At 34.5% G+C, this 17,017-nt stretch overlaps 1 protein-coding gene across 1 annotated transcript in view; it reads right to left on the bottom strand.

Moving 5' to 3' along the window:
• Positions 1–17,017, bottom strand: part of TTC21B (tetratricopeptide repeat domain 21B) — a 34,403-nt gene that overhangs the window by 15,815 nt on the left and 1,571 nt on the right. Inside the window, exons 4-19 of the mRNA XM_057371730.1 lie at positions 15,792–15,958; positions 14,350–14,472; positions 12,773–12,930; positions 12,300–12,384; positions 10,700–10,798; positions 9,927–10,119; positions 8,929–9,026; positions 8,226–8,426; positions 6,284–6,413; positions 5,681–5,838; positions 4,567–4,791; positions 3,835–4,073; positions 3,453–3,525; positions 2,593–2,703; positions 2,083–2,221; positions 542–648 (exon numbers count right to left, since the gene is read on the bottom strand). Coding sequence (XP_057227713.1) covers positions 542–648; positions 2,083–2,221; positions 2,593–2,703; positions 3,453–3,525; positions 3,835–4,073; positions 4,567–4,791; positions 5,681–5,838; positions 6,284–6,413; positions 8,226–8,426; positions 8,929–9,026; positions 9,927–10,119; positions 10,700–10,798; positions 12,300–12,384; positions 12,773–12,930; positions 14,350–14,472; positions 15,792–15,958 — 2,306 coding nt within the window. The remainder of the gene's footprint in view (positions 1–541; positions 649–2,082; positions 2,222–2,592; positions 2,704–3,452; positions 3,526–3,834; positions 4,074–4,566; positions 4,792–5,680; positions 5,839–6,283; positions 6,414–8,225; positions 8,427–8,928; positions 9,027–9,926; positions 10,120–10,699; positions 10,799–12,299; positions 12,385–12,772; positions 12,931–14,349; positions 14,473–15,791; positions 15,959–17,017) is intronic.

Here is a 17,017-nt window from a genome sequence, read left to right as displayed (position 1 = left end):
TTTTCTAAGGGATTAAACCGCTAGTTTCCAACTCTGTTCTTTCAATCCTTAGTCTGAGGGATAATATTCAACTGCAGAATGAACAGATCTTRTTATTGCTATTTAATACTAATACTGTTGTTCAACAGCACAGCARAACAACAGGTAGCCACTGAAAGCTGTTTCATTTTGCTCTCTGAAYGGTTTTCAATGCTGAGCTAAAGGTAGGTAATCTAGCTGCCCTCATGGCCAATTTCAGTTTCACCTGATMTGCTAAAACTGTGCTCCACACACAAATGAAGGCATGGTAAGACTGCAGGCTTGCAGTAAAAGCCTGCATTCTGATCTAAAATTCAGATAACACTACCTGCTAAAGGCTTAGACTTTGTAACACCTTATTTACTTTACATTTCCCAGCAGTCACTRGTGCTTTATCCCCAGCATATCCTTATTGTCTACGTTCACATGAATACTATGGTTAGAATATGGGAGGAGCGTGAAACCAGGGGTAAACATGAGGCCACTGCAAGTTGCCACAGATATTTTTGGTTGTCCTCTTTACCTGCTGTAATGAAAYAATAGCTTGGTCAATATTCTCCATTTTGCTGTAAATTTTTGCCAGAAGTACCAGGTAACGGACATCTTCCATCAGAGAAGACAATTCATTAACTGTAAGAAWGACATGAAACAAACATTTTTGAAGGAACTGATCCCAGTAAAGTCAAAGAAAGATGAAGCTCATCACATATGACAGGCAAGAGTTAACATGAAAAATTCACAGCTCCATCTTACTTACTTAGAATTGTGATTTGGTGTGTTGCTGGTGGGCAGAGTATGTTGGTAGTGAGCAGAGTAAACATTACAGACTACAACGAAGTGAGATTAAGGGCCAAAGACTTTGAAAGATGCAAAAGCAATAAAAAAAATATTTTATTGTCTAGTCTATTTGCATTTTCAGAAACATGAGAGAAGATATTTTGATACCAGTGGACAGGGAATAGAGCCACGCCTTATATCTCTTGTCTAAATCCTCCTCAAAGTCAATGAAAAATATCCAAATTGATTCAACTTGCTACTCCACATGCAAAAAGCATGAGACTGTTTGATCAAACTCTTAGCCAGACCTCAAACTACGTTTCTTCTGCTAGAGTCTGGAACAGACACAAATACAAAATTATTTTAACTAAATATTTCAGTATCTACTTAAAAAGCAGCCAGCTGTTTTTGAATAATGGTTAAAATAAATATGCATAAATGAGTATTTGAATAATACAAGTCTTCCCTGGTTTAAATTTATTTTAATTTATTGACAAAGTGGTATCTTGAGCACAGTTCTACATAAAACGTAATTTTTGGTGGCTTCTATATTTTAATCTTTATTAAAATTAAGGAGTTGAGTATCTAGAGCTACATTATATCAGAGAATTGGTCTTCAAGGTGCTGTAATTGTGACATGCTATTCTAAATCAGAGATTAGACTTTAGCTAACCATGTAAGATCGCTCCCTCCAGTACACTTCCTACAATTAATTTTTTTTCCAGGATACACTAGAATTTTAAAAAAACTATTATTAAACTGTTCAATAATTTTTTTATCACTCAAAATAAACACTTTACATGTAGAGAAGGTCTGTGTATCAAAAGACATTAAAAAAGACATAAAAGACTTTTTGCTTCATTTTACAACAGAAGAGGAGATTTTAAAGTGCAAGGGTGAAACTGTATTTACTGATACACTAGAAAAATCAAGCTGTCTTGACCATGACTATYAAATTAGCGAGATCCTTAAAAGTTTAACTAAGACAGGAATACAATAGTAAATCAGAGGATTATTTTCAGCAAAAAGTAAACAAGATGGAAAAACAACATGCCCCTGAAAAGCATGAAAATGATACAGTGACATAAGAAAAACTTACAGAACGGACTTACAGAACACTTTATCTATTCATATGGCCACAAAGGTTAATGAATATAATTAAACCACTGTGAATATAATTAAACCATAAACAAGTGCTTATGAACCYGTTTACTCCTTAGAAACATGTAGAAAACACAGGTAACAGTAGAAATTTTATGTTTGCCTATGAATTAATAACAGTCCTACCAGGCTCATGATCTAAAGCTTGCTGAAGCTCTTTTTCTGCCTGTTCATACTGCTTCAGTTTCATTAAAAGCTCAGCCAGATCATAGCACAGGAAATTCTGTTGACCATTTACCACTGCAGCCTCATAGTAACCGATTGCCTTAAAGAAAGAAGCAAAAATTGGTGCATAATGTGAAGACAAACCTTATAAACAACAACCTGGTTACTTAGGTATTTAATGACATGTTGCTTAGAATTTTTACACTTTGTCAATGGAGGAAACAGAACATGGCTTTGAGTGCAGACTCAAACCCTCTGAAAGTCACCAGAACTAAAATTCAACAGAGTTGAACCCCGATGTGTGGATCCACCAACTTTGCCTTTGGCCAGATGATCTGATCTACAAACTTACTTTCAGGATAAAAGATCTGCTTTATCACTCTGAAATTTAATACTTTTACCCACCCTGTCAAGCAAAGCCCACATGATGACACAGTCCTCAACTAACCAAATACAATAATTATAGAATACCTTTGAGTAGTTATGTGTTTTAATTAGGGCTTTTCCAATTTTACTTGCTAAAGATGCATCTCTTGGATTTTTCTTCAAGGCCTGCTCATAAACTTCTATGGCTTCATCAGGCTTYAACAGTAAAATATAAACACATGTAAGTCAAGGATAAAGATAAAAAGTGTATGAAGAAAACAAAATCTGATAACAGATCAAGGAAGTTCAACTTTATGTGATAATTCTTCATTAAGGAGAAAACTACACATAAACAATACCAAAACAACCATTAATCATATACAGATCTCCAAACTAGTAATCTAAACTATCAGTTGCACGTCCTAACTCAATCTGTTCTTTTAACATATGAATTTAAATATATAGCCTTCAAATTCCTATATCCACTTGACTACATTGTCTTCTACCAATAATAAATAGCATTTCCAGTTCATCACAAAAGCAAAGGATACAAAAAGATGTATAGGAACTATATAACTTAAAATTTTTAAGTAAAATGCCATCAGCATGAGAACTAACTTACCTAGAATTATTGTACATTTCAAAACACTTCTAAGTATCTCCAGCTTCTTCATTATTTTAATTTAGCTCTAACTCTACATGTCTGTTAGTCTTATGAGGCAGTGCTCTTCTAGAAAACATTCCCCCCTTGACTTTCACCAAGGAAGCTTTTAGAAGAAATGTATTTTCAACATTACTTTAATTTAAACAGTTACATTGTAGTCAATATTTTTTATTGTTTTACATCTTAAAGCAGTTTCTGTTTGACAAACACCAATCAATAAGAGTCAACATGCCACAATGTTTCAACTAGACAAAGTCAACAAACTACTCAAATATTCCATTCACCTCTAGCAAGTACTTACCTCTTGAATGTTCATGTATGCATCACCGAGAAGAAGCAAAGTATGAGCACTTGGCAATTTTTCTACCAGATCACTGGAAACAAAAGACAAAACCTTGGTCAGTATTTAACATGTCAATACTGACATCTAAGCAAGAGAAGTGCAAAACAATTTTATTTTCTGTAGATTTTAGTTTTTTCTGAAAATAAACAGAAAAAAAACCTGAAATATTTTTTTTTTCAAAATAAGACTCCCAATAATAATTTTTAAAGTTACCACATTTACTCAAATGAATTCAGGTCTCTAAATCTTTTTCATTTATTTCAGTCAAAAGAAAAAAATGAGTTCATCAAACTATCTTTAAACGTCTAGGAAACTCTTTATGCACACCACCAACTTTTACCTATAGCAAGCAGCATATAACTTCTTATCTTTCCTATACTGAAGATAAATATCTGCCATTTTTTCTTTAGCTTGTATAAAATAAGGCTGTTCAGGTGTAATATTTCGGAGCATAGTCAAGGCATGTTCCACATCTCCTTGAGCAATTGCCAGATCTGCATTTGCAATCACAACTCTTAGCTCCTCGGGAGTTCCAGAAAATTCATTAATGGCTTCTTGGATGACTATAGCAGCTTCATGCTGCAAATAATAAAAACAATAGAATTTAGTTCCTGTTGTTGAACAGTCAAAAATAAAGACATCATAAGCACTTCTGGGCATTATGCAAATCAACCAAAAAAACACAAAAAAACAAACCACTTGTTTTGCTATGTTTTATCCTCAAACTTCAGCTAGAGCATGTCTTCAGCACCTTGCTCTAAGAGGTCCTGCTTTGTGCAGGCTGACCTCCAAACTACAGGACTGTATGGCTTCTCTTACATTCCTATCCATATATAGTGTCCTACTGTTCATCCAGACATTGTTGATAGTGGGGACCCTGCTACACAAAGATAAGGACATGATCCAAAACTATTGCTAACAGCATTCTGACAACAGAACAGGGATTTACATCCCAGCAAATAAATATCAACAGTTCAAAATGGTTTTTGTAGTCTCAAAAYTGAGCACCTGCAAGCAGGGCTTTTTCCCTGCTGCAGGTTTGTTCTGCATTTTAACAGGTTTGCCATCTTACCGGTTCTCCATTCAAACGATGTGCTTCTACCAACTCTAGGAACACAGACACCCGATCACTTGCATCAATTTCAATACTTTTTCCTTTTATTTTGGAGGAAGCTGTAGTTTTTTTCATTCCAGGCAAATTCTTTGCCATCTGTAAGGTTTTAATAGCTTCTGATATTTCTCCCATCTTCTTTTGTGTTTGGGCCTTAATTAAGTGATACACAGGATGTTCTCTCACCTAAAAAAAAAATGAGATAAAGAGTTTCCAAATTTTACTTGATGTAAAATATTCAAACCCTTTGCAAGATTTGTTTTAATATAGACTTTGGTTTCCTTTTTCCTCCAAATTTACACAATTTCAATTTCTGAAATTTACTTACGAAAATGTAAGAATTTTCAGAGTTATGCAAACTGGTAATTTAGTATGCTTTGAATTACAAAAAACTATTACACAGGATGAGAYTTTGGGATAGACAAACATTCCTTGCTGCTTTATTTTACACTAAACTGAATTCTAAGCTATTTTGAGTGTCTCCCACACTGCTGCATGAACACTTCATGAGGCTATTAATTGAATGAAGTGGACAATCATTATTTGGCACAAGTCCTGCATGCCATTCTCCACCTTCATAAACCATACTACACAAGAAGAGGAAAGTCTGTAAGGGACATAAAACTCTATGAAATGGCAAAGACCTCAATTAGATACCTAATTAGATACTAATCTTCACCTCCTATCACTCAGAGAAAGAAACCAAGATGGGAACATGCTTGCAAAGATATGMTAGTTTTCAGCTAAGTGATCTCAAGACATTTGGGCACAACTCTGATCTAATGAGTGTTCCCAACTCTCTGCTAATCCTACAGAAAGCTCCCCTGATCTAAAAAAATCAAAAATCTCATACTGCAATGTGTAAGACTCATGAAGTGAAACTTGTGAGGCATTAGTTTTGTTGCCATGGTAATTTCTTTGATAAATATTCAGATGTCACCGTCATATAAACATTTAGTTATTAATTAGTAGYAGAAGAATTATAAAAAGTTCAGTTGAAAAGTATTACATACAAAACCGTACAACTTTAAATGACTGATTGAATAAAATTATTTCATTCTTTTGTTCAACTCACCTCAAAATTGTAGCTTAGACAAAGTTCCAAGGACTGAGAACATAGTTTGGTATTGTTTTGAGCTAAATACACCTGGGCCATCAGTAAGTGYGCATCTGCATAAGAAGGATTCCTTTCTAGACAGTAATGTAGATTACTATGGGCTGCTTCATTGTCCCCTTGGAAGTTAAAATAGGGAAAAGYGAAAAAGCAGTTGATATGAAATACAGAGGTTAAATACATCAATTTATTTTTAAATAAATGTCAGCATCTAGTGAATAAACCCATATAAAAAGTATTATAAGGTTATGACATGAAACCAAAAGCAGGTCAAAGGTATGATATTTTCCCATTGTTCCATCTGTAAATCATTCACTAAATTAACTTTTTGGGATGCAATAAACAAAAAAATAGTTATATGTCTGTACAAYTAAGATACTCTCATATAAATGACAAAAAAAGGGAAGTGCAAATGCTCTTCACTTAGGTGCAATGTAGTGTTCTCCAGTGAAAGAAAAATATTCATTATGGTTTTTACATGTGTGAAATTCATTTTTTATATTAAACAAAACAAAGACGTGGTAAATAACAGCCATGAATAATAGCCATTCATACAACTACTACCTGACAAGTACTTCACTTTTGCAATTAAAAAGAGAGCTTGTTGAAGACCAGGCACAGTTTTTACAACAGTTTCAAGAACTGAAGCACAGTGTTTGAGAAGTGGTGAAGGAGACTGCCCAGGACTTGCAGGCTAGGAGTAAAAAAAAACAAGTAATACAAAAAGAATCCCAGGAAACTAACAAAAACCAGCACTAGAGTCAACAGGTTTTAGATTTAGATTTCATTTTAAGGCTGAGCTTCACTTTAAACTCAAATGATCACTAGCTAAGCTTTATAATTTCCTTCAGTTCAAGCAGCTGTCACCGTGAAAAAACATTTAAAAGTGTCTGAAATTTAAGGGGGCAACTTCTTGGTATCAGCAGGAACACAAGACAGTCTCAGAGTCTTCAAGGATGATAAAACACTTTAGACCTGACATAAGTAGAAGAGTCAGTCCATCAGCATTTGGTGACACATTCTGAATCACCAGGGCAACTCATCCAACACACCAGTATCATGAATTAAATTTCAAGAAAGCTGAAGTTGGAATGAATGATGAGAAGGATGGGAAGAAAAGATTCTGGTCCTGTCATTCCTACCCCTCATCCCATACCATAGAGCATACTCAAACTGCTAGCAGCAAACTGAAATAGCAGCTGAAAAATAGCTACTTTCATGCAAACTSCTGGTACAATATACCATGTTTTAGTTGCTTTTTATCAGAAACACCATTAGTTTCCTTCTGTTACTACGGTTAGTTGCTGCCTGATTTATACAATAAAAAAAAGAAAAGGCAACCTAAACATCATTCTGTTCACAAGTAGAACTTCCACATGACCCATRTCCAGGAGAAGCAGCATCTCCAAACCAAAATGGAAGCCTCCATAGCCTAGCTAACTCCTCAAACACCACGTCTCTTTTTTGCAACAAAGAGATAAGGAAACTTCAGCAAAAGCCTATCTTTTCCTCTAAAACTCTTTCTGTGGACAACAATTTAGAAAAGCAGATTAATTCCAAATTAAAAACCACCACTGCTATTCAGTACTTCTGGATCATATCCCAGGGACGTCTTCAGATAAGATACCACCTCATAGAATAACACTTCTTATTATCTCATCTGTGACATGAAAATGTCACTGCTACTGACATTTTAGACCTGCAAACATTACGATTTTCTTATARAAGTTCATAACAATGGAAAGCTACTTGTTTTGCTGTTAAGATTTTAGAGCTCTACATAAACATATTTATGGAAAGGTTCTATAATTAGGCTAGAAATAATGACAGGATAACAGAAGACAGTTCCCAGCTATTTCAGAASAATCTGAATCTATTCAAGGAAGACACTATTTAAAGAAACTTTAAATGTGTTTCTTCTGCTTTAAAGATGTCAGGTCCCCATTCAATTYATTAAGTTCTACATGCCTTTGTTACCAAAACTAGAGCACACACATTGAGCCACAAAAAATTAAGCCACTCAAGCAGGTGAAATTTCACTGGAATTAGCAATAATAAGAATATAATAAGGCAGTGTTCCACTGATTTTTACCAACACACAAAAGAAAGAATGTATGTATATTGAAAAGATATCYTAAGCTGACAAAAATTTTTCATATTTTTGAACATGATGTCAGTGTGAGGATCCTAGTTTCAAAATGAGAAAGTCCTAGTCACTGTATTGTTAGAGCTTCTTAAGAGATACTAAGAATGTACAACTACATGCACRGAGTGCATTGAATAAATATTCCAAGTTCCCTCAGGTGTCATTACTGCCACTTGCTCACATCACAAAAGATGTATTTTTATCATTACTTTGACTAAACAGTGGTGTAATATCTTATAATGTACTCTCACTTCAAATAAATTGATATTTTAAGAGGGAATTTTATTTTTTTGCTTCATGATTAACTGTTCTTAAAATGAAATAACTCACATTTTCAGACATGTGACCAAAGCTGCTTACCTGTGCTGGGCAAAAATTAAGATATTCTCTAATAACTTCTAGCAAGAAATCAGGGTTTAGTTTTTCAAAATATTCCACACCAAGAGGAAATCCTTTCAAAGATGAAAAGTGAGTCTCCAGAACATCATTCAATAAGGCAATAACTTCTTCTTGTCTCTTATGTTTTTTCATAGCTAGGACTGCACGTAAGAATGATAATTCCTACAGAAAAAAAAMCCCACAAAAAYTCAAAYATTCTGTATAGTCCARATACATTCACCTGTTACTCATACRGTACTACAGAATTATGAATGTTAGCCACTTCTTTATATTTAGGGATACTGTAAGACATTTAGTATATTGCAAAGGACACTTGATGATTATTCTATCAATTCTTTCCTTTAATTTGTGCAAAAGCCTTTACATTTGTCTTATCACAAAATCCTGAAAATAATGAATATATGTCCTTCCTTGTGATTTCAAACTTACCTTCAGAGAAAAAACACAGCTAGAAAATGATGTTTTCATTCTRTAGCGAACAGCTTTGTGTTGCAAAGTTAAGCAACACATTAACTTAGATAGGAGGAAAACCTGAAACTTAGACTTAACAGCACTCCATAAATAGCACTCTACTCAAGTGACAGAAATATAGAACGTGTAATAGCTAGAATGCTACAGTTCAGATTGTAATCAAATTAACTTCAAGAACAAAGATGTTTCCTACCCCAGATTTCCCAATGGACTGYTGAATTTCGTTAAGAAACTCCAACTGCTGCTCTGCATCTTCTAATTGACCTTGTATTAGCTGACAATGGATAATTCCTGTAACACATGGAAAGACTTTATTGCCAATCCATCTTCCTAGTCAAAAGCATGCTTTCTTTTCCAGAACCTCTTCATAAAGCAGTGACATGAAAGAATGGATCAACACTTACAGTAATGCAAATTTTACATCCTCAAAAAAACCTAGGGTAGATGATACATGATTGATACATCAATGCTATAAAGCAGCTTGAAAGAGTCAAACTTCAACGGGTTTGACACTAAGTAGAAGGAGCATAAAACTTGGATTCTTAATTCAGAAAAAGTACAAGAACGAAAATAACCCCAACACACACACACAAACCACTCCTGCCATCCAGATTTTTAATACTATTTAAGGCCATGGCATAGCCAAGGAGAAAAAAATGGAAAAATCTGCCAAGAAAATATGACATATTTACTCTCCATTTTCTTGACACTTTTTAATAAAGGGGGGTTTAAGGGACTTGTTATAAATTGGTGAGATTTTTTATGTTTACATCCAAAGTATGATGCTTTGCTTTGACTTAKGTTTCTCAACCTAATTTGCACACAAATGAAGACATGGACAGCTTGTTMTATCAACTGCCCTTGATTTTTAATTTTTGTTGTGCCTAAGAGTTCTCTAGCTCTTATGCCCTACAGAAATTTTTTTAAAAAGTAAAACACAGCCAAATGTCTGTTCCTACTATTACTCTGAGATCTCTAATTTAGAAAAGATTTATTTTTCAAAAGGGAAGACCAAAAGACATATCCAGTAAGGAGACACTGTTGTTACAAGGAAGACAGTGTACCATGAATCTCAAAGTACAACCTGATGCTCCTGTTCCATTAGTTCTAGATTTTCCCAGTAGCAGTAGGAGCAAAATTTGATAAAAAAGCATTGTCCAGCAAAAATCAAAATGAAGTGTAAGACCTTACCAGTTARTGCAGGAACACTTGTTTCATCAAGTGTCATAGCAGTCTTGTACCATTTTAGAGCTTCCTTCACGCTCCCTTGTAAAATCATTTGGTAGCCAAGTTCAGTAGCAAATTCTGCATTGTCAGATGCCAAATCAAATGCTTYTTCAACTAAGGTTTGTGTGTGCTGAAGGATGAGCTGGTTCCGGCCACACTGATGGTAAGAACAATCTTTAAGCTTTTTCTTAGTTTTTGGATTCAATTAGACAAACACACAGAATATAGYCGTAGTAGTTAAGACAACAAGTTAAGACAATAAATTAGTCTGTGTACATAAAAACTGTGACATTAAAGTGGAATGGATTCAAACATAAATATACAATCCCATACACAAAGGAAYAGTTAATAGTTGCTTAAAATGCTTCCTTACAGCAATTTTTGATAAACAGAGAGATAAAAGAAAACTTCACTATCAAAGTTATGTGATTAACCTTGCCACTTTCTTACAGCATGATTACAGCAGGTGAATATTAAAGTGTATTTTCATTGTTTCTCACTTCAAAGCAAGCAGTAAAACCATTTTTGGAATGAGATGATTTAAGCTTTGTAATTCATACTGAATATAAGACTTGAAAAATGTGGTTATAAAGGCCACATAAGTTAATCTATTTTAATTGTCTGCAATTTTCTACTTTTTAGTAGATATTTGACATCTGCCTACCAGAAAATAAAACAAAACCAGGATATAGCGATAGCTGCACACTGCTTAAGGAAAAAAAAGAAAGCATACTCACCGTTCTACTGAAAGCTAAAGCCATTTTACAGAACAGCTCAGAATTATGTGGTTCTAATCTGTTCAGTGCTTTAATTAGGTCTCCCAGTCTTGCTGAAGCCTTGGAGAAAAAGGAATARAATAGTAAGTAACAGAAAGAATCAGTAAGTTAGAACAACTGAACAGTTTTCACTAAAACTAGTTATATTTTTATTATGCACTAACACCTTGAAATGTAAATTCAGAGGTTTTCAGTGCTAGGAGTTAGACTTGAGAATTCCTAAGAAAATACTTTGGAATAGTAAAGTTGACAATAAAGCAGACCACGTGTCCTTTACCCATGCYCTAAAAAGATGAAAGGCTTGAGCTAAGTGTGATGTAACAGATATGTCCCAAACAGCAACATAGTCTGAGGAATCTGATCTGTGAATTTTGTTGTGGCTTCAGTATGATACAGACGTGCATGCGCAAARGCAAAGCACTTCCAAGTGCTCAGACATTTAACATTAGTTTCTCAAATCACTTAAGGTTTCCCTGGCCTTACAATAATCAGGTACATAGGTTTTTTAATAAGATTTTAGATGCCGGCACATAAAATGTGTAAATCTAACAGGCCTTGAAATTTTTCCCTAGACGTGGCTGTTTATATGTGGGATTTTACCCCAGAATCTTTAGTTTACACTCCACTACGTCCAGCCCTCCTTCCTGGAGGGCTCCAATGGAGTCAGCAATTTTCACTACTTCTCTGTATTTCCCATGATTGTTCGTAAGACTCAAATTTGATTGTAAGTGGACCTATCATTGAGTTCTTTGCAATAAACAAAAAATGTAGTAAACAATGTAAATACCTTTTCTTCTRGAACTTGAAAACACCTTAATTACAATGAAAACATTTACATCTTTTTGCTAAATTTCCACTTAAATTACACCAGTATTTTTGCATAAGGAGGAAAAATATAGAATGATTTTTTGGTGACAATTTAGATCAATTCTTTTRAAACTTCCTGAAAAAGGGCCCAAGCGCTGTACATACAGAATACATATAGTCCTGTGCAAAAAAAAAGGAGATCTTGGGTGTAGAAGCAAAAGTAGCATAGAATTGTTAGAGCTGAAACAACCCCACAGTAATTGTCAAAAAATGGTGAACAAAACACAGGTTATACAACCTAACATCACAAACGGCTGATAAATGACTGTGACCTGCTTCCAAAAATCTATTACTACAAGACCTCATTACTTCTTTCAATTGATAAAATGTTTAAAAATAATGGAAGGCTTACAGTAACTTAGGAATTTATCAAAAGAGCATTTAAACAAARAAGATCACTCTGATGATCCAAATTCACATGATTCAGCTAACTGCTCAGATCAGATTTCTATTTGGCTTAACACCTGTTCTCTGGAAAGATGAAGGTTAAAAATTATCTTTTCCTTGGCATCCAGAAAAGACAAGTTAGACCAGCCATTCAAATCAGAATAGGAGAATATACCTCCTGCAGATTAGTGCAGAAGAGGATCAGGCAAAGTATATGAGGAGAATACATAAAGATGATAACCTCTGGAGGGACTAGATGCCACATGCACTGTGTCGTGCTCAACATTCTGCTAATGAAAAGACTCACCTCAGATAAATTTCCTTCCCTGCATAGATGATGCAGGGCCTCCATTCTTATGGCTTCCAAATTGAAGGGATCTTTCTGCAATAGTCTAAAGCCAAACAGTAAGTGAATGTAAAGAAACCAAACCAAACCTTCACTCAATCATCTATTTTATCCTAAAATGGGAAAAAAGAAACTTGCATTTCACAGTCATTTAACGTCACRGATCTCAATTGAAAACACAGCTCTTATTTCATGCTTATTTTAAGAAAGATCCTCTTCCATCCAAAATGGATTAAYGTATGAAGGTAGTATCCTCATGGAATTGCAAGGCTGGGTTCTACTTAATTTACTTGAAATTTATTTTTWAAAAACAGATGCAACTAATTCAGATTCCTTAACAATGAGTGGAAACCTATCTACTTTTGTTTCAAAGTGTTCTTAGAGTATAAATATGGCAAGAAAAGAGTTAAGCGCTGTTCTACTTCATACTCAACCTATGAGCYGTTTCAATTGTCTGCTCCCAGTCCTGCAAGGCCAGTTGCAGCTTCATTTTCTTTATGAAAGCAGGAATGAAGTTTGGGAAGTTTGCAATTATCTGGTTCACAGTTTCCAGAGCTCCTGAATAATTCTGTCGGACCTCAAAATACTGTGCCTAATGGAAAGAAGAGAAGCCATATCAAGAGCCTGTATACTCACACAGGTGAGAAGATTCTGAAGTTCTTTCATGGAAAAAAACAGGAAAAAGARCTAGGGAGAGAAATCTTTTTCCTAAAGTAATAGTTTTACCTCAGTATCAAGCACAATTAGACATATTGCACCAATCAAATGGTAAAGGATGATGTGTAAAGCCTGGTGTGTGTGGCAAGCACTCTGTAATAAAGGTAACTGCGGTATTTACAACTTCCTAGTCAATTGTAAGCCAGAAAAAGACAGAGCTGAAGAGTAAAATCGTTTTATTAGATTTCAAATAATTTTGCATGAAATATCCCACAATTTTAGGATACTTAACASAACTGATGAAACATTTATTCAAGCCCTGAGGTATGTACCATGTAAAATCCACACTCAGGAGGTAACTACTGTTGCCAGAATTAATTTTCTAACTGTAATGAGATTTACTGGGTATTCCAAATACAAAACTACTTCAGAAGTCAAGTACCACAGGTTTTAATTAATTCAAGTAGAAATAAATTTAGGACTTAAACTCTGTTTTGCTTTGATGCTTTGAATTTACTTACCATATTCCAGGTGAATCTACGCGTGCTATTTTATTTCATCTTTTTAAGACAAAAATGGTGCAAAAACAGTAGTTTCTGAGAGTCAATTTCTTAAACCCAAGTGAGATACCTCTCTGTCTAACATCTGCTTTCAGTAACTACATTTGACATATAGTGTTAATCTAATGCAATGGTCCACATGCAGCCAAGCAYACACCTAAACAAATACCAATGTGCACACTCKCCTGAACTTCAGTCTTCTAATATTCATTGAACAATTTTACATTTAGCTTTAGAATACTAAACAAACATCATGTTAATGTGCAACAAAGCAGTATACTCTGAAACAGAARTAAGTCTAAAGAAAACAATTTACTCCACTACTTTAATGAATACTTSAAACAGACTAATGACAACTAAAAAGGAGTGTTAACAATATTCAAAAAAAGCACACCATAGTGTTTAACTACTACTTTTTGGCACATAGCAATTCYGTAATGTGCATAGGTGTCCCATGCAAAAAGGAAGAGACCACATATTTTTACATTTTCAACTGATTTGAAACCTCATTTTGTACATGTCAATACATGAAAGACTTCCTTGTGTGCRTAGTAAAATCACACCCACAATATACATTTATATTTAAATATACTTAAATATATATTTAACATTAGTTAAATACTSACTGTATTTTATCTATAACTTTCTTTTTACATTGGTGTCTAAAGAACCCTAAAGTACCTACAGGGTCTGAGATGTATTTCTATTCCTTGGACAAGCTCTTCATAGACTACATTTACATTTACTTCATAGACTGACATTTAGGAAGATTTAAAATAATGAACTAAACTTACTTTACCAAGCAGTGCAAAAACATCATTGCCTTCCTGCAGTGCTTCATCGAAGTATTTCAGCGCTTTCYTAATGTGAGTTTCTTTACCACAGGTGAGATCAAGCCATGCTTTCAAAATTAACCCCTGTTAACAAAATACMAATTGGAATTCTTTGCTAACTAGGTAATAGAAAATTATGCTAGGTAYAATAAGCAAGAAAAGCCTAAATAAAGACTTAGAGTATATTTTTAACTACTTCAGGGATATAATTATAACCMATCTATAGCATAACCTAAAACTTTAGTAATTAATTCCAAAATTAAATTAATCAAATAGTGCATTTACTTACAGAATTAGAAAAAAACACCAGGGGCACTGAACAAGTGTAACGTGCTCAGCAGCCAGAACAAAACCTCACGGAAGTGGTCATATTAAACAGATATTTTCTGAAAACATTTCAGCACAATATTTTCTTAWGATTTTGTTTATGTGACACTGAAAAACATACTGGAACTGAAAAAAGTGAGAAACTTGATGTTTTTCTTCTACTTTCTGATAAAAAAGAAAAACTTACATGTAAAAAGCAAAACTCRTAACATTTCTCCAATCCTCAAAATTGTTACTAAAAAACCACCCAAACTTTTAAAAGATGAAATGTGTCTTTTCATTGAAGAATTTATTACTAGTAATGAATCAATTTATTTCTCTTATGTGTTCCAAATATTAACTATAGCTTAAGTAAATAAAATCTATTTTGAAGAGCTGAATTATGTATTCAAATTATAATTGCCATCAAAACAAAAATTTAAAATATAAATTATCACTAGCAYTATTAGAAAATAAAACTAAAGAAATTAGTTCTGTATCTAATTTTTTATGTTTCTCTCCTTGAAGTAAAGCTGGTATCTCCTTTAAAAAAATAACACAGTAAGTTTCCAGAAACCGCTTTAGAGATTCAAGATTATAATGAATTGTGATGTCTGTATATAAAGWCCAAAGACAATGCTATATACAACACTTATTTCAGTAAAACTCTAGGCAAATTTTGCCTTTAACAACAGCTGAAAATTTAAATCCTCAGTCCTCTGGGTATAATGAAGCCTTCAGATCCAAACCAGATGTCTCCCTCTAGTGAGAATGTAGTGCTTATTTTTTTGCTAGGAATGATGCKTAATATCAAGTAGTAATACCAGCTTAACTGCATATTATCTCCATTTGTTAAGCAAGTTCTTTTCATTYATTAAGCCATTATTTATCATTTACTAAGTCAAAATGAGTATTAGTCAACAAAAAAAATCATTATAGGAATTTACTCTGCTGTGTGAATGAATTTATGACATGAAGAAAGAAAGTACTAGAATACAAAAGAGTTCAGGATACCCTCCAAATAGCAGTAATGCCCTAAGTCTAGCTTCAGAGTATGCATGGTCATTTTAATCTTTACACAGGTAAAAAAAAGTTACCTCTTTACCACCACCAGAAACTTTGATCATTCTATCAACATATTCACGGGCTTTGTCCTCACGACCAAGGTGCCACAAGAACAAGCCAGCGTAGTASAGGGCCTGCTGTCCTGCTGTTTTACGTTGTTCCTTCAGTCTTGCATCCAACTCTAGAATAGCATCTCGATCTGAAAAGGTTTTGTTCAGAGCTCTTGTTGAYAGCCTCTCAAAATATTACAAAAGARCAGAACGTAAGCCAAGGGCTTCCGAAGCAAACACTGTTTCTTGCACTGTACATTGACAAACATGCAGGCAATCCCACCCAATTAGTGATATTCATCAGGTACAAACAGAAAAGGCAACTTGTTTGATGGGGAGGTTGGGGAAGTCCCGATGACTGGTGGTTAGCCAGTGTGATGTCTGTCGACAAGAAGGRCAAGAAGGAAGATCTGGGAAACTGCAGAGCTGTCAGCCTGACTGTGGTGTCAAGGAAGGCCATGGATCAGACTGAGGGCTGTCMCACAGCACCTACAGGACACCCAGGGCATTAGAGCCAGCCAGGCATTGTGAAAGGCAGGCCCTGCCTGGCCAACCTGATCTGCTATGACATGGTGACCCACTCAATGAATGAGGGAAAGGCTCTCAATCTTAGAGAGTCTTGAGATTCATGATAATTTTGCTATCCTGCAGTATTAATCCTCATGGACTCCAGTAAGACTGATGCCACTAGTCAGAACCGTTTCACATCATATTGCTAAACAAAACTGTCAGTAGCAGCTATAAATCTGCACAGTGAGAAAGATACTGCAACAATAGTTTAATGATCACTCCATGTACCTGATACACCAACTCTTATTTTGAGAATATAATTCCTAACAAAATTGTCCCGGTTTTTAGAATGCAGAAAGGAACACAAAAATTCACAAAATTCTCCATTTGTATGGTCAGAATAAAYAGCATGGCTTGAAAGACTTTTCAAGTTGCAGTTCTGTTCAAAAATACAATACCAGACATGAGTGAACAACATCACAAGAAATTTGATTCATTTTCTTTCCTCAGAAGATTTTTCATCATGGTGGRTAAGTCAGATTTTGTGTGTGTGTATGTGTTTGTGTGCTTTATTTTAACATTCATTACGCTTCAGAGTTTTTTGGTTTGGTATTTTTGTTTGCAATTGTGGTAAGCATCACTCAATTCAGTAACAGACCTTATGTCAAATGCAAAGCCAGAGTAAACCTTTGCARCTG

Source organism: Malurus melanocephalus, unplaced genomic scaffold (genome assembly GCF_030028575.1).
Source record: "Malurus melanocephalus ecotype Western Australia unplaced genomic scaffold, MMel_1.1 scaffold_155, whole genome shotgun sequence".
Lineage (NCBI taxonomy): Eukaryota > Metazoa > Chordata > Aves > Passeriformes > Maluridae > Malurus > Malurus melanocephalus.
Note: the sequence above shows the minus strand (reverse complement) of the source record. Positions and strands in the feature narration are given on the sequence as shown.